Genomic DNA, 19,320 nt, shown 5'->3' with positions numbered 1-19,320 from the left:
ATCACTTAAGAATGATTTCAAAGTTATATTTACGGATTTTATCGCTAATGTTTTTAAACTCTAGTAATGAAAAACATCGACAGTAATTCAATCTATCATGTACAGTATAATACTAATAAAAGTATACCGATTAGTCATTGTAACCTTAAAGAATTTGAACGTTATACACAAGTCATCTTATATCTAAACTGCTTAAAGTTCATTATTCAGGCTTTTTACTTATCATTTACAAACATTTAACAATTATTTTACTTATATCATACATATCAGAACGTACCGTTTTCTGCATAATATGCTTATCCATATTTTTTTTTGTATTTTATGTAATTAAAAATAATTGATTTTTTTAAGCGTTTACTGTCAATATTATTTAAAATTGTATTAATGGGATACAGATCCCGGTGCCGAAGGATATTTGTATTTGTGCAAAGAAAGGAAACAGTAGTATCCCGCTGTTCGAAATTCCTAAATTGATTGAGAAAAAACAAATCCGGGTTACACACTAAAGAAAACTAAAACACATCAAACATAAGAGGAGAACAACGACACAACATAAACACTGAAATGCAACACACAAAGAAACGAACTATAAGATAACAATGGTCGTTTGCCTGACTTGGTACAGGACATTTTAAGGACAAAAAGGCTGGTTGAACCTAGTTTTGTGGTTAGCCAAACTTTCTGCTGTTAGGGCAATGTTAAATTAAACATCAAAATGACAATATTACATGACATGACTACAATACAAATAAATGAAAGAACATACAAGACAGAGAAACATACGAAAAAACAATACAATAGATCATATAACTTTACAAGCCAGACACGCGCCTCGTCCATACAAGACCTATTAGCGACACCCAGGGGTCAAACCAGCAAATAAAGCCTAACAGAGATAAACGCATTGGTGACCGAAACCCTCAAAAATTGTGCCAAACATGGACAAGGTTATCTGCCTGGGATAAGAAATTCTTTACTATTTAGAATAATACATACTTTTGCAAACAGTATATTTATAAAAACGACTATATATATTAAGAGCGAAATGGTGACTAACTACATAATAAAAATGTATAGGTATAACAACTTAAATCAGCGCATAAAAGCAAGTGCAAAAAGTTGGAACCGTTTAATAAAGATTTGTTAGATAGGATATTTGTGGCCGACACGGACATTGAAAATTTGTACCAGTTTCTCCTTTTTGTAGTGTTTTCTATAGTTCCAACCTTTATGACTCTATGCAGAGTTATATACATACAAAACCATCAAATTCTTTTCTTGGTTTGGAAACAGGATGAATCCTACTCTAATCCCGAGAGTGAGAGGCACAAAAATGATTGACCTTCCCTCCTTTATTTATGGTTACCATTCGGTAATTAAATAATAGCTCTCTTAAATTATGTTACATCAAAACAGTCAGATTTTCATATTACGCAAACAGTTAAATAGTGGTATTAACAGGGATATATATTTCAGATACATATGTAAATAAATTTGTTGGCGTGAGATTTGCAATGAATATTATTGAGATGAGAAAGGTTTATTTGTCATTAAAAAGTATTCCCTATCCACAAAACATTGAAGAGAATCTGCAAAGTCGTTGTCGATGAACGCGCATACCATGTTACTGGCTTTCACAGTAAGCAAACTCCCCCGAAGATCAAAGGATAAATCAATAGGCATATTACAAACTTTAGTTTACGTTCGACCACATAAGGAAGTTAATTCCAATGCGGCTTGTGAGTAAAATTTGATGAGACTGTCGTACAAGTGAGAGGTTTAGCACTATAAAACCAGGTTCAATCTACCATTTTCTACATTTGAAAATGCCTTTACCAAGTCAGGAATATAACAGTTGTTGTACATTCGTTTGATGTGTTCTGTCACTTCATTTTTCCATGTGATTAGGGACTTTCCGATTAAAATTTCCTCGGAGTTCAGTATTTTTCCGATTTTACTTTATACTTCCTACGCGTTAAAGATTCATTACATGAACTTTTTTGATGAGTCTTGTTGTCACGCATTTTCAAATAAATAATGATGGATTCTTCAGCAGTTGTTAAAATAAAGATGGACCAACTTTGCAGATGTTACTTATAGAATTAAGAAATAATTAACGGAAGTAATATATTTGTTTGACATTTACACACGGCACAGGCCATGTGTTAATGTCCAACAAATCTATTACTTCCATGAATTATTTCGATTTTAATACGACAAAACTGTAATTTAAAAACTGAATCGAAATTTAGATTGCAGTGGGTATTGCTGTTCTAATTTAGATCCTGTAAAACAAATGCTACAAATTTCAAATAAATCTGAGTCTTGCTTGAATTATTTCTTAAATAACCAGTAGAAAAAAAATGTATTCAATCCTTATAATTTTTAACCAAACATTTTTTTCGTCGGCTATTTTTTACTGTCAAACCCACAGCTGACATGTCTTAACTAATGAGTGCGCCACCATGCTGACTTGCTAAAATCCACAAATGTGCAAATAATGCAATAAAAACTTAATTTTAATACAATATTATCCGAATTAAGGGCGTATACTTAACGGAAAACCTTCGATTCGAGAGTCTTTATTCGTATGACGTCATGTAACTGTAGCATTTAATTTTGTTATTTTATTTGATACATTTTTAAAGCTCTTGTACATTAATTCTTTTAATTATGCATAAGAATAGGAATACTAGGTTCTGTTGTTTCTTTTTTTTTAACACAACGAAATCGACATAGTGTTTGCACATAGGTTACGACACATGTGAATTAACATGGCAGTTAAAAGTAACAGCCATCAATATGTAATCTCTTGATATATCGAGAATTTCATCGCGCTGTTGTTTACAAAGCAGAAGAAGCAGGTCATGTTAGAAGTTCGTATTAAACACATAATGTGCACGTGGCTGCCAAACAATAAACCAAAATCCTGTTAATCCAACAAAATCTCTTCTGCTCTCTATTCTATAGTGTATTTTGTTGATGCTCTTGCTTAATTTTTTTTCTTCAATAGTTTATTTATTGAAAAATATGAACATTTGATGTGTACTTGTTTTCAATTTTAGCTTTCTAATAGTTTAAACAGGAGTGCTTAGCTTTTGTTTGAAGTTTAAAATTCTGGTCTTATACAATATACAAATAAGAAGGTCTTTTGATGAATTGCATGATTCTGTTATGTTGATGTCTGTTTGGCAGGGTTCATCTGACTATGACCTCATATTCATGGTTCATCAGTCAGCATTTTGATGCTTCTAGTAACTGCAATAATTCAAATATATTATGTGTATTGAATGGTTGTAAGATGTTAATTTCTATCTGGTAGGGTAAAAGTGACCGTAACCTTTGTTTGGCTCATTGGTCGTGTTAATTGTTCGTGTAAATGTTGTTTCCAATATATTCTTGGCACTTGGTCAATTATATTTGGTGTATGATATGATTGTTAGGTGATCAATCTGGGCAGGATTTATCTGATTTTTACATTATTGTCATGGTTCATTGGTCAACATGAAATGCATGAATTAACTACAATAAGCTGTCAGTCAATTATATTGATACATGATGGGATAGTTGTTAGGTGTCCGTTTTGCAGGATTCCTTGATATGAATATACAGTGTGTTTCTCTTTTGGTGCTTATCGGTGAGAACTTCACTTGAAATGTAGATGCAATTGGTTTTCCTGCTATTACAAAAGCAGGTCCTATAACGTTTTGCAACACCATTTTGCACTAAATAACATTGTTTATATATTCAGAAAAAAATCAAATTATGACGTCATTTATGTTGTTAATAATATTCAGTTAGGAGCTTTGATGTGGTTGATAATGTTCCAACTGTCAATCAAAACCAAACCAATGGATGCCAAAAACCACAAACTACCGTTCGACCTTCAACAATGATAACAAAACATAGATACCGTATTCCAAAATAATAAATAAATCATCTTTGATAGGAACAAAAAGTCAATCCATTCAAGTAACAGTTTATAAAAGTAAACAGTTATAGGTCAAGGTACGGCATTCAACACGGAGCCTTGGCTCACACCGAACAGCAAGCTATAAAGGACGCCAAAAATTAATAGTGTAAAACCATTCAAACGGGAAAACAAACGATTTAATCTATATAAAAACGAAAAACGAGAAACACTTATGAACATCATAAACAGACTACAACCACTGGACATCAGATTCCTGACCTAAGATAGGTGCAAACATTTGCAGCATGATTAAACGTTTCAATGGTTCCAAACCTTCTCCCTTTTCTGAAACAGTAGTATAACATCACAACATAGAAAGACACACTATAACATATCAATTGGCAGGCTTAACTCAATACATGTTTGTGAGTACATATATATAGTCTCTCTGACAAGTCTGATTGACAAAGGTTTTGAAGGTAAAGTCTACCCCCAAATTCCAAAAAAAACATTTTGTCAATAAGAAATTTCAGCTTGCTGATTACTTGGTCCTCTATGAAGCATGATTTAGGGTTGTGTTCACTATAAACAAAATAGTTGATTTTATGGGGAATATAGTGGTATACAAGGTAGAAAAAAAACCTGTTGCTGATTATGATAAGATGCTTTCTATAAAAATCTTACTCGATTACATATATAGATTTGGATGTCCTTCTTTTAACAGATACCTAAATGATAGTGAAATATTCAACATTAGCGGTCAATGATACACCTCTCGACCTCAGTATGTCTTTAGCGTCAAACACAACTTCTTTGGAACCAATAAACAATATTCAGAAAATTGTGCTAAAAGCATGATATAATTTATTAGTACTGGTCCATTATATATCAAACACTACAATATATTGAAATTAAAGGTTATGATATTGTATAAATGATACATGAAGCAAATTCAATGAACATTGTGTTACTGTGTTATAATTAAATCACCTTTTGCATAGACGTTGTCAGATACATATAAAATAAATTGATTATTGTCATTGTATGTATATGCGACGTCCCAATTTTTCAGCGACACAAAATATGAGAGGAAATATTGTCAATCTTACTTTCGTTAGGAAAATCTAGCATAAAACTTTCTAAGAAGGAAAAAAAACAAAAAAGGTACGATAATCAGTTTATCTGGTATTCTGGATGTAGATATAGCAAAATATCAGCCGTTCGATACAATTGGAAGTTTTTCGTTTGTTCTCTGCTTTTACCGAAGAATTTTTTTTATTGTGGAATGCGGATGATAATAAACAGTATCAATGCAGAAAACTCGATATATATATATTCGTCTTTGGTATAACATTTACCGATATAAATATATATTTTGTGTGTCTACAAATCCTTTATTATAAGATTTTCCTCTGGTGTACATATATAGTACATTTACCATTGTTACTCATCACAATTATGAAAGCTTTGAACAATGAAATGTAATCCTGATAATAACAAACGTCAAAATTTACAGTCCTAATTGACATCTTTACAACAACAAAAACTCTGCGGCGATGTATAAAGATTAACACAAAGACGGAAGCATAAAACAGACGACAGGGACCAAAAGATATAGCAAACGCTCTCAGAAGTCGTATGGGTTAAAAAAAACCAGAACGCCATTTCCGAGTTAATGTATGCAATGCACGAAAGGCACATTTGCAGTGCATTTATCTATGTAAATGGGTATGGCTAGGCAATATATGATTTGCAACATTTATAGCAAATTACACTTTTAAAAGGCTGAATATTGACTAATAAAACTGTTGGCTTCATGACAAAAATACAATAATTAAATAATGATGTTTATAAGTTTACTTATAATACAGATTTAATAAAAGTTTAAATTCCGTATTTGTTCTCGAGACCCTCTGCTTCCGTATTCTTAATCTTGTACGTGTTTGTGACCTTTTCACTGTGTAACGTCACTATCATACTTCACGTTTAAAAAGATTTAACGTTCGATAAGGAAACTTACTCAAACCCTACCACATACCCCTACATTCGCCTTTTTCTTTTTTGGATGATTGTTCTGCTGTTGCTTTTTAATTTTTTTCATGCTTATGGTAAGCGGTGATCGAGCAGACGTGGGAAACAGATTCAGCAAGAGGATTAATTTGATTTTTTGATTTTTGGGTTATTTCTTTTTATTGCCTAATTAGACCAAATAACAACAGCCAAGTAAATGTTTACACCTTTCGGAAGGTTATCATACGTTTTGTGTAGTACATAATCGACCTTAGTCTGTATCAATTCAGATGAGAGATGTTTCCGGTTTGGAATTAAACTTTTGGATTTTTATTTTCTATAAAGTTCTTAAATATAAAAAAGAAGATGTGGTATGATTGCCATTGAGACAACTATCCACAAAAGACCAAAATGACACAGAAATTAACAACTATAGGTCACCGTTAAAGTTTAGATTTTCAACTGCTAAAAATTAGAGTAAATCACATCTAGAAATATACTTGAAAAGCAAATCTGTAGCTTTGACCATGGTTCATTTAATTGATAATTCTGAATACCAGATGGTTTTTCAAAATCAGGATTTTCTTATTTCGAAGTATATATCTCTATGTTTTCTCAAAAAAAGAAATAACAAAACTTTTGTAAAGAATTTAGTCTACCATAATGCTTTTTTTTTATAGTTTTAATAAGTTTATCACAATGCTATCTATAATCACTTTAAATCACATTTCACCTCTCAAAAGCAATGAATTGATTTGGAAGGTGTCAAATATAAAAAAAACACACTTGTATGTTTCATCTTTGAATATTTTTGCATTGGTTTTCAATTACTATAATGGTATATGAAAATAAATGCAAATAAAAAACAATATTATTTTTTGTATGTTTCCAAAATAGATCTGTAATAGTTATTGGAGTAGATGTTTCGGGTTAAGGTAAGATGAAGAAAATCATTGGTTTTAACAAGGGTTTTTATAATATATGCTATACAATCCTAGGTTTTACAACAGTTCAAATCTTTATTTTTTTTTATCATTTTACTTGACATTGATTTGTTTTTAATTTTCCTATTTTCTATAAGGAATGAATAAAACAGTATGTAGGTACCTATTATTCCTGAAATTTGTAGTAGTATAAAGCACTATCGGATGATAGCAGAAGGTCACCAACAGGTCTTCAGTGCAACGATAAATTCCCGCACCCGGATGCGTCCTTCAGCTGGCCCCTAAACAAATATATACTAGTTCAGTGAAAATGAACGCCATACTAAACTCCAAATTGTACACAAGAAACTAAAAGTTAACATAATACAAGACTAACAAAGGCCAGAGGCTCCTGACTCGGGAGAAGGCGCAAAAATGCGGCGGGGTTAAACATGTTTATGAGATCTCAACCCTCCCCTATACCTCTAGCCAATGCAGAAAAGTAAACTCATAACAATACGCACATTAAAATTCAGTTCAAGAGAAGTCCGAGTCTGATGTCAGAAGATGTAACCAAAAAAAATAAACAGAATGACAATAATACATAAATAACATCAGACTACTAGCAGTTAACTGACATGCCAGCTCCAGACTTCAATTAAACTGATTGAAAAATTATGTCTTCATCATATGAATATCAGGCACAATCCTCCCCGTGAGGGGTTTAATATCATACCATCATAACATATATGAGAAGAACATAACCCGTGTCATGCCAACAACTGGTTTATTAATAATAAATGTGTTTAGTTCCGATGCAAAGATTCTATAAGTGAATCAATATTAACGCCAAAATATGCAATCTTTAATGACCTGACAACGGTATCGTAACTATATCCCTTCTTAATAAGTCTATTTAAAGGTTTTGTTAGCTTCTGAGGTGAATATTGACATTTTTGTGCTTTATAAAGAATATTTCCATAAAATATTGGATGTGAAATACCTGAACATATTAGAAGTCTGCATGTTGAGCTATATTTACGAATGATGTCCTTATACCGATGATAAAATTTAGTAAATGTTTTGACTAGTTTGTGATATCGAAAACCCTGAAGTAATAATTTTTCAGTAATACATAAATTTCTCTCGGTAAAATCTAAACCATTGTTACATACACGAGCGAATCGTACAAGTTAAGATATATAAACACCGTAAAATGGTGACAAGGGAACGTCTCCATCTAAAAAAGGATAATTAACGATAGGAAATGAGAAATCATCTCTTTTATCATAAATTTTAGTATTCAGCTTTCCGTTAATGATATATATATCAAGATCGAGGAAAGGACAGTGGCCATTGTTAGTATTAGACTGAATTTTTCTTTCAAGATGTCGTCATGTTGCTGTCTCATTGACAAATGTCCGACATCAAAACTAATTAATTTAATTAACTATCTGCTCATTACCATTGGGAGATTCTTCTGGATATAGTTTTAGGTGTTGATATATACTTAAACAATTGAAAGGGTCAATAATCTAAAAATAGAATCATATTCAAAACAGTGTAGCTGTGGCCATTGATTGACGACCTCAATTTATCCCATTGACTGGGGCAGATTAGGTGAACGTTGGTCTGTAACAACCGCTGCTCACTATGTACTTGTGAAAGGCACTTAAACTGTGGGGTCACAAAAGGTTCTCAACACCTAAATATAGAAATTAGAAAAACTAATCAGGAATAATACGATGTTTTGATTTATATCAATAATATAAATCAAAACATAAAGTTATTCCTGATTAATTTTTCGAATTATTTTAATATTAAAGGCGTTAAAAACCTTTGGTGACCCCACAGTTTAAAATCTATAATAAGTAAGTAGTGAGCAGTTGTCGTTACGGACACACGTTCACCTAATCTGCCCCAGTCAATGGGATAATTTAAGGTTGTCAATCAATGGCCACAGCTACACTGTTTTGAATATGATTCTAAATGTAAGCGATAGTTTGCTTGAAGAACAGCAGTTTGGATATCGGTAAAATTAGGATTTATTTTTAAGGAAAAAAAATTCAAGGTGCGACCTTTCCAATATATGGTTTGTTATCCTTTATCTGAAGTACTCGCATTCGTATAACAAAAGTGTTTTTTCCAATTAGAAGCTCTTCAAACAGTTGGAGTTTACAAGCAATTGAGATATTAGGAGTACGCCCCATGCTTATTTTCATCATACTGCTACATTTATTTTTCTGTAGGTGTAAATTGATCGTTATAGAATTTCTGTTTATGGAAAAATATATACGTAAAGAAAGATTACTATTTTATAATTTGTAATTAATATAGAACTAGTATACATAATTGTTTAGAGGCCAGCTAAAGCCCGCCTACAGAGGCGGGATTTTCTCGCTGTGTCGGGGAAAGTGGACTATCTCGTCTAATTCTCTGTTTTAACGCTGTAGGTTATGCAAAACATTTGATTACTGTGCCTTATATAAAAAATTAAACAGCCTTAAATGCAAACGAATGACAAATAAATTAATATAAAATAAATGACAGAACTTTATCATCAAACACAAGAATATAGTTTCTTTTCTTAAATCTTATCATGCATTTTTAAATAATTGCTTTCAGAAAAAAATGTTAACACTGAAATATTTTTCGTACCACAATTGTTGATTGCTTGTTCTTGCTTGACTTAAAGGCTATATTTATGTTTATCAAATGTTATGTCAATTAATTATTTGGTAATGAAAATCAATCACCATGCAAAACTTTGTTTTATAACTTATTTAGTGAATTAATAAAAAGTTTAGTCCCCTTTGTAAATATTATTGTCATACTTAATATCTTCATATGTTGTGATACATATATTTATTAAAGTTACAGGTCACATGATGTTGTAACGGTCAAGTGATTGTTTAATTAAAACACGTGTGTGTGTTTATATCAAACACATAGTGTGTGTTTACGTTCCATTTCATTGGATGGCATATACCCGTAGTGCCGGTTTTACGGGTATATGCCCTAATGATTTTCGTGAAAAGCGTGATTAAGTATTACTTAAGGTGTTAGTTTGAGAAAATAAAGTTATTCGAAGTTTGCCTATAGTTCAAAGTAGCAGCATTCGTTATTATGGTATCTCTGACTCCGAGAAACTTCATTTATCGCCTGATGGTAGTTCTGCACATCTTACTGGTAATAAAGACCTGATGGATACATTATCGCTGTTTAAAACATATCTTGACGGGAAGTTCGATACTCTTTATAAAGACTTGACCGTTGGCAATGAGAACTTTAAACTTGCAACCAAACTCAAGCCGGAAGTTTCAGTTAAGCGCATTCGTTCTGCAGAATGCCGTGCCATTATGAGTATCAAGGAAAAGAAAAGACCTCATCCTTATTGAACCGCTGCTGTTACTGTTTCTGCTCCTCCTGCTCCAAAGCCAAATCAACATAATGTTCGACAAAACAACAGCCGCCCCTTTGGACCAGCAGACGGAGGGAATCCTCATCTCATGACATCTGTTTCAACTGCAACAAGCTTGGTCACTGGCGAATTCAATGCCCCCTTTTCAGTTCAAAATCAGATGAAATCAATCTTTACAGACAGTTTGAACTGTTTCTGTCACATGCAAAATATTTTGACAATATTGATATTTCATCTGTTGCAAAAGGGGTAAAATATAGCTTACGCAAGCATATGAGACAATATCTGAAAAAGTCTAATTTCCATGTCCCTCACTTCACCAGCAATTATTTTTTTATTCAACCATCTTTTTTGAAAATTTTAAGTTTCAGTATAAACTAAATTATATAATGCACCAACTCCTGTCAATTAAAAACTCATTCTTATATTTCTTCCAATAAAATATTGTAATTTAAATGTTCACCCCCCCCCCCTAAAATCATGTTGTCCCCTGTGTTTTTTTGAAAACTAAATCATTCAAATAATATCCAAATTAATTAAGCAGGCGTCCGATTCTCACATATATTATATATTATTTAATAAACTTGCCCCTAATTTGTCTTTTTATATTATAACTATAGCATGTAATAAAATTTTGCAAATTTTAAGAGAAAACAAATTTGTCCCCAGGGGTGATTACCACTAGTTTTTTTTTATCTGTGGAAACGTTTACAAGACCAAGAGTTATTTTACCATTATGTATTGTGAAGAGCATCATTCCCTGCATGTTTTAGTACAAAGAAATAGTTGGAAAGGCGGCCAGGTTTGAAAATTCAAGCCCATCCAAGGTAAGAATTTATAGAAAAATACTTATTGGTGTTCTATCCTGTTATAGCCTTTTTTTTACACTTTCTGAGAATATTTTTAAGTGTGCACCACAACATTAAGTGTGTTTTTATATCATCTTTTTAAAAGTTATATGTCACAGGAAATACACTTACATTTAATGTGATAAAAAGGACAAAAACTATCGCGTAATTCCTTTCTGTTACGTTCTGTCATGTTACCTGATCGAAAGTAACAGCATAACCATCATCAGTAACAGGAAGGATGTTCAAGACAATTTCACTGAAGAATCGAACAGTTAATCTACTATATGCCAACCATTTCATTTAATATAAGTTATCACCACCATATCAAATAAATTTCAAAATAATATACAGTATATTGAATAAAAAAATAGGTTTTTTGCTTTTGATAACAGCAGAAAACATTGTGCAATTCTAGTATAGTAGATAGTAACAGAAAGGAATTTATTTTAGAATTTTTCATTACCTAGGCAGATTTTTCATCTTGCAAATACAGTTTCAAAGGATAAATGACATTGTTTGCTGTTATCTTCCAATTGTGACCAATCTAAAATGATTTATTTTTCTTAAACTTTAAAATAAAGCAAAAAAATCCTTTCTGTTACCAACCCTGTCCTGTTACCGTTGTCCTGTTACTCAAGATTCTTTCATGTTACCGACATATCTGACTATATTTAATTATATTTCTAAACCTTTTGTATTGCAAATGCTAAAATCAATAATTGGCATTTGATAAACTATTGCAGGATATACTAGTAAACCACAAATAGTGTCTTAAACTTATTCCTTATTCCCATTAGAAACTTTTTAAAATTGATTCACTTTGGTAACAGGAAAGAACTGGATTTTTTTTTGTATCATTTTTTAAATTGCCATTGTTTCCTTATTAAACAATTATTTGAATTACAGACAACAGTTCCTAGATCCCCAATGTGTGTTCTTCGATTTGTGCTATTAAAATACCGGTATAAAGAATTCTTTTTGGTTTTTTCTTATTGCCAAAACTAGACTTTTTCAGATATTGTCTTATATACAATTTTGGAAAAATATGAATTTGTTATAAATACTATCAAACATGGTTACGTTATTCCTTTTTTTGCAGACTCCTACATCTATGTCATTTAAGAATAAAATATCTGCTAATGTACATTCTAAATTTGTAAATGAAGCAATTTCAGAATTACTTGATATCAAATGTGTAATTGAAACTCCATTTCAACCATTTGTTGTAAATCCGCTTAGTGGTGCGGTTCAAAGTTCGGACAAAAAACGTCTGATTTTGGATCTAAGTGAACTGAATGTTTTTATTAAAAAGAAAGAATAAAATTTGAAGACTGGAAGGTGGCAAAAGATTGCTATCAATTTAAGTTTGATTTTAAGTCTGGTTATTTTCATTATGACGTATGTACTAAACAACAAACAACATATTTAGGATTTTGCTGGAACAATACATTTTACTATTTTACAGTGTTAACCTTTGGTTTATTATCTGCTCCATATCTATTCACTAAATCTTTACGTCCAATCGTAAAATATTGGCGAGAAAATGGCGTAGATATTGTACTTTACTCAGATGATGGACTTGGAATGGGTAGAAATAAACAAGAAGCTTCCGAATGTTCATCTTTTGTGAAAACGTCTTTGTTAGAAGCAGGTTTTTTAATTAACATGGACAATTCTATTTTTGAACCAGTCCAATGTTTAGAGTGGTAAGGTTTAGTTTGGAATTCGTCTGATTTTTCAATTAGATAGACGGATTGAAAATACCATAACATCAGTGGTTGATGTTTTAAATAACTTTCCTAATTTCACAGCACGTAAGTTGGCTCAGGTAACGGGAAAGATAATTTCTATGTGTCCAGTCATGGGTAACATAACTAGTTTAATGACCCGTTATTTACACTGGGCTATTGAAAACAGAGTAAAGTGGGATTTAAAGTTAATATTGGAATGTCCTGATTGTGTATTCAATGAGCTCACATGTTGGCTGAATAACATTCAAAGATTGAATAGAAAACATTTAGCAGGTTATTCTTTTCCTCACGTGGTTGTATATTCTGATGCCAGTAATGTAGCTGCTGGTGCTTACTCGAAAGATATCGACTCTAATATTTTAAATCAGATGTGGACTTTACAAGAGTCCTTACAAAGTTCTACATGGAGAGAACTTCAAGCTATTTTGTTGGCATTAATGTCGTTTAAAAATCGTTTAAAAAATAAATGTGTTACATGGCATACTAATAATAACAAATTACTATGTTTTCATTGTTCAGAAAGGAAGTGCAAAAGTACATTTACAAGAGATAGCTATTAATATTTTCAAGTTGTGTTCTGAATTCAATATAACGTTCGATGTTGTTTGGATCCCGAGATCTGAAAATACTAAAGCTGATTAAAAAATGATTGATATAGAAGACTGGGGAACAAACATAGAATTTTTTTAATTTGTAGATGATATGTGGGGTCCACATACTGTGGACAGGTTTGCGAGTAATCTAAATAAAAAAATACCAAGGTTTAATTCTAAATTCTGGAATCCAGATGTTGAAGCAGTTGATGCGTTCACGTAAAATTGGAATAATGAAGTTAATTGAATTGTTCCTCCAATTTCTGTTGTTTGTAGAGCAATTAGACATTTGATTTTATGTAAAGCTAGAGGCACTTTGATAGTTCCAAAGTGGCCTTCCTCGTCATTTTGGACAATGATTTTTTCAAAGAGGTTCACATTTGCAACCATATGTAATTGATGTTATAGAGTTTCAACCAAATCGTAACATTTTTATTCATGGTATGCATATTAAGTCCTTGTTGAGATCTTCTGAATTCGTTTCTAGTGTGTTAGCTATAAGATTGAACGCTGAGTTCACTTAAGAATTTACGACAAGGCTGTTGAGCAAGGTCGCAAAGTAAAGACAAGGCCAATATATTGGCAAGGTCGTATGTTGATGACAAGGCCAAATTTAATAGGCAAGGTCTCACTTACATGGCCAGTGAGGAAAATAGTAGTATAGTAGATTATATTTCTATTTCATATGCACGTTTTTCAGATATTTTTCATGTGGATTATGGAAATCCTTGCCTAAGCCAGTCGAACAAGATTTGTTATCTTTATCTAATTGCCTACTTGAGTTCTGTCTGCGTTCGAAGGCCGAGAATACCAAAAGAAAAAATTCATATGCATTTAACAATTTCTGTTAGTGGTGTAATAACTATTCTTATGTTAAACCTTTACCAGCTTCAGATTTTTATGTTTCATTGTAGTTAATACACCTATCAAAGAAATTTAATTCGTATGCTAAGGTTGAAGAGGCATATTATTCCATAAGCTGGGCTCATAAACTAGCTGGCTATCCAAATCCGTGTTATTCACAGTTGTGTATATCGGTTAAGGAAGGAGCTCATAGAAAGATTGGACATTATTATTGTAAATAAAAAAGAACCAATTACGCCAGATATTTTAAAGAAAATTGTTATTAAATATGGTCAAGAATGTAACAATCTTATAGAAATTAGAATTTGTTGTATGTATCTTATTAGTTATGCAGGGTTTCTAAGATTTTCTGAAATGGTAAAATTAAAAAGATCTGATTTAAAATTTTCTGACACACATGTATCATTGCTTATTCAGAAAAGCAAAACTGATCATTATAGAGAAGGCACACAGGTTTTAATTGCTAGAACAGTTACACAAACATGTCCTGTTAGTATGTTGGAGAAATATTTATTATTATCAAATATTGTCGCATCATCTTCAAATTATATATTTAGATCCATGTATTTATGTAAAAAAATCTAAGTCTTATAAACTGAGAGGTCTTAAACCTTTATCATATACTAGAGTAAGAGAAATTATATTATCAGCTCTTACAGTGTCTAAAAGTTTTGGAATATAATTTTCATAAATATACTATATATACATGTATATGTATTATTCTCTTTTCAGATCTACTTGGCTTTTTTTGTCTTTCGAAAGGCTGCTACAGCTGTAGGCACACTATCCTATTTATGTGTTGTTTTATTTATTTAATAATGTATATTCGTTTGAGCTGGCGAATTAGAATATAAATATATTTATTGAAGTTATAGGTCACATGACGTTGTAACGGTCAAGTGATTGTTTACTATAAACACGTGTGTGTGTTTATATCAAGCACATGGTGTGTGTTAACGTTCAATTTGATTGGATGGCATATACCCGTAGTGCCGGTTTTACGGGTATATACCCTAATGATTTTCATGAAAAGCATGATTAAGAATTACTTAAGGGGTTAGTTTGAGAAAATAAAGTTATTCGAATAAAATTGAGAAAGGAAATGGTGAATATGTCAAAGCGACAACCACCCGACCATAGAGCAAACAACAGCCGAAGGCAACCAATGGGTCTTCAATGTAGCGAGAATTCCCGCACCCGTAGGTGTCCTTCAGCTGGCCCCTAAAATATGCATAATAGTACAGTGATAATGGACGTCATACTAAACTCCGAATTATACACAAGAAACTAAAATTTAAAATCATACAAGACTAACAAAGGCCAGAGGCTCCTGACTTGGGACAGGCGCAAAATTGCGGCGGGGTTAAACATGTTTATGAGATCTCAACCCTCCCCCTATACCTCTAGCCAATGTAGAAAAGTAAAAGAATAACAATACGCACATTAAAATTCAGTTCAAGAGAAGTCCGAGTCTGATATCAAAAGATGTAACAAAAGAAAATAAATAAAATGACAATAATACATAAATAACAACAGACTACTAGCAGTTAACTGACATGCCAGCTCCAGACCTCAATTAAACTGATTGAAAGATTATGTCTTCATCATATGAATATCAGGTACAATCCCTCCCGTTAGGGGTTTAGTATCATACTATCATAAAATATATGAGAAGAACATAACCCGTGTCATGCCAACAACTGTTTTTTTAGAAATAAATGTGTTTAGTTCCGATGCAAAGACCCTATCAGTGAATCAATGTTAAAGCCAAAATATGCAATCTTTAATGACCTGACAACAGTATCGTAACTATATCCCCTTTTGATAAGTCTATTTAAAGGTTTTGTTAGTTTCTGAGGAGAATACTGACATTTTTGTGCTTTATAAAGAATATTTCCATAAAATTTTGGATGTGAAATACCTGAACGTATAAGATGTCTGCATGTTGAGTTATATTTACGAATTATTTCCTTATACCGGTGATAAAATTTAGTAAATGTTTTGACCAGTTTGTGATATCGAAAACCCTGGTGTAATAATTTTTCAGTAATACATAAATTTCTCTCGCTAAAATCTAATACATTGTTACATACACGAGCGAATCGTACAAGTTGAGATATATAAACACCATAAGATGGTGACAAGGGAACGTCACCATCTAAAAATGGATAATTAACAATAGGAAATGAAAAATCATCTCTTTTATCATAAATTTTTGTATTAAGCTTCCCGTTTATGATATAGATATCAAGATCGAGGAAAGGGCAGTGGTCATTGTTATCATTAGCTTTATTTAAAGTAAGTTCTACAGGATAAATTTCTTTAGTATACATACTGAAGTCGTCATTATTTAGAGCCAATATATCATCCAAATATCTAAAAGTATTGTTAAATTTTTGTATCAAATGTTGTTTTGATGGGTCTTTGCTAATTTTAGTCATAAATTGTAACTCATAACAATACAAAAACAGGTCCGCAATAAGTGGTGCACAGTTAGTCCCCATTGGAATTCCAATAACTTGACGATATACGGAATCTCCAAAGCGAACAAAAATGTTATCAAGTAAAAATTCAAGTGCATAAATAGTATCAAAGCATGTCCAATTGACATAGTTCTTTTGTTTATTGCTACTAAAAAATGATCTAAAAGAGTTTGAACATATGTACTCGCATTCCGACTTTTTAAATGCCCAGTTAATTAGGGATGTGAATTTTTTCTTAATAAGAATATGAGGCAAAGTGGTATATAGGGTAGAAAAATCAAAACTTTGAACAGATTCAAAATCACCAATATATGCATGCAATTTATCAAGTACTTCCAACGAGTTTTTGACACTCCAAAAGTAATTAATTCCACTATTTTCAAAGGCCTTATTTGAACAATTTATTATCAGGTTTTTTATTGTACCAAGTGTACTAGTAAGTAAAACAGACAATTTAGTAGTTGAACAATGGCTGGAAGATGAAATAAATCTATATTTGTAAGGTTTTTTGTGCAGCTTCGGAAGCCAGTACATACTTGGGACTTTCATTGTGTTTGGTTCTGCTTGTAAAGAAGTAGCTAAAAGTTTATGTTTGTTACAGATGTCGTTTTCTGAAAATGAAGTCAGTTGGAATGTTGGTGAATTCGTGATTTCCTTTTGCAGAACCTCTATATAAAATTTACGTCAAACAATAATGATATTATTCGCAGCTTTATCAGCCGGGACAAAAACAAATTCCTTGGCTAGTTCTGTTAGTTTATTTTTGATACGCGAAATAGGGTTTTTATAGTTTTTGTTGAGGGTAAAATGTTCTTTAAAATGTTGTATTCGAATATCAACTATCTTCATTACTGAATTAAAAAAAGAGTCCAAAGATTTTTTGTCAGCTTTTTCCCGTTTTACCCATTTCAAACAGTAGGCGCGGAGTGAGTTGTTAATGATATTACGACACTCATTCCAGTTAATAGTTGACGGGGGACGATATTTAGGTCCTTTACTGAGGAATGATTTTAACTCTCGGTCGCGAACGATGTTAAGGTCTCCTGTTATAACATGGGAAATTGGTCCATAGGTGTATTCTGAATTACTGCAATTACACGACATAGGTGTATTTTCAGTGATATTTACATCTTTACACAATTGGCTATAATTAAACACATATTTTCGGGTAGATTTCTTGTAAATATAACAAATGAGAGGGAGTTCAGTATTATCAAAATATCCAGGAATTTGGTCTTTAACAGAATGGTCGTTAAAAATACCGGCAATATTTACAAAATCAAAACCTTTATTGACATACTTTATTTTAATAAAATGTTTTTTATGATCTTCAGGGCGATCAATTTTTGGAAACAGTTTAGAATAACAATATGCCATTATAATTTGGACAATTTCATACTTAGGACTGTAATATGAAATTGTGTTGCAATCCTCTAAAATTTTATTTAATTTATTTATAGGTAAAGAACAAAGCTTGGTTAACAGATAATGTCTGCCGTTGTTTTTTGAAATGGAAATTAGGTCCGAAATATTTGTATGGTTGGTCCGAAATTTTCTTTGATTGCGATTTTTTCTGCGTCCATGAGAACGATTTTTACGAACAGTTTTAGAAACTATATCCAAAATGTTAACAGAATCGGTTCTTGATATATTGCCAATTCCCATGATATTATCATTAAGACCGAGAGGGTAGACTGTCTGTAATTTTTTAATCCAATTTAATTCATTTATTTTTCGTGATCGTACAAACTTGGAATGAGATTCACCAGGCTGCTTATTTACTACTTCTAAAGGTTGAACTGTTAAATATTTAATAGGATGAAGTTTGCCTATAGTTCAAAGTAGCAGCATTCGTTATTATGTTTAAACACCCACCCACCCACCCACCCTTTTATGACATGGTTATCGTTAATGGGAGTATATGCATATAGTACATTATATTAATATGAATTTTTCCTCTTTTGTAGATAGTTTTTGATTGTGTTACTGTATATTGCTGTGCTATTGTATGATTGGATTGGTGCCTGAATTTATAGTGAAGGACTTTAGTTTGAGAATCCTATTGAATGTAAAGTTAATATTGAAGGCTGCTACAGCTGTAGGCACACTAATCATATTTATGTGTTGTTTTATTTATCGAATAATTTATATTCGTTTGAGCTGGCGAATTAGAATATAAAGTTTATTATACATGTATATATATCAATATTTCATATTTCATTGTACATAAGACCATTGCATTCGTTTACTACCACATTACTGCATTCGTTCATGTGAAAGAAGTCAACCGAGATGAAGGATGAACAAAATGGACTGCTACAAGAAAAAGTTATGCTGAATAGGAACAGAAATTTTATCTTGCATTTACCTACCTTTGGACCATTTAAAGGGTTGTCAGAAGTGTCCTGTAATGGTCTCAGAGCGTGATATTCTCTTAACATATAAGCATTGGATTTACCATTCCAATTCTGACCCGACGTTGCTGTGAATTTATATACCCCGCACATACAA

General features: G+C 31.9%; 1 protein-coding gene across 1 annotated transcript in view; it reads left to right on the top strand.

Moving 5' to 3' along the window:
* LOC139504283 (uncharacterized) overlaps positions 1–19,320 on the top strand; it is a 43,633-nt gene that overhangs the window by 17,031 nt on the left and 7,282 nt on the right. Inside the window, exon 5 of the mRNA XM_071294348.1 lies at positions 12,584–12,824. Within this exon, the coding sequence (XP_071150449.1) occupies positions 12,584–12,824 (241 nt within the window). The remainder of the gene's footprint in view (positions 1–12,583; positions 12,825–19,320) is intronic.

The sequence above is a fragment of the Mytilus edulis genome, chromosome 14, assembly GCF_963676685.1.
Source record: "Mytilus edulis chromosome 14, xbMytEdul2.2, whole genome shotgun sequence".
NCBI lineage: Eukaryota > Metazoa > Mollusca > Bivalvia > Mytilida > Mytilidae > Mytilus > Mytilus edulis.
The sequence above is the reverse complement of the archived record's forward strand: the minus strand, read 5'-3'. Positions and strand labels throughout refer to the sequence as shown.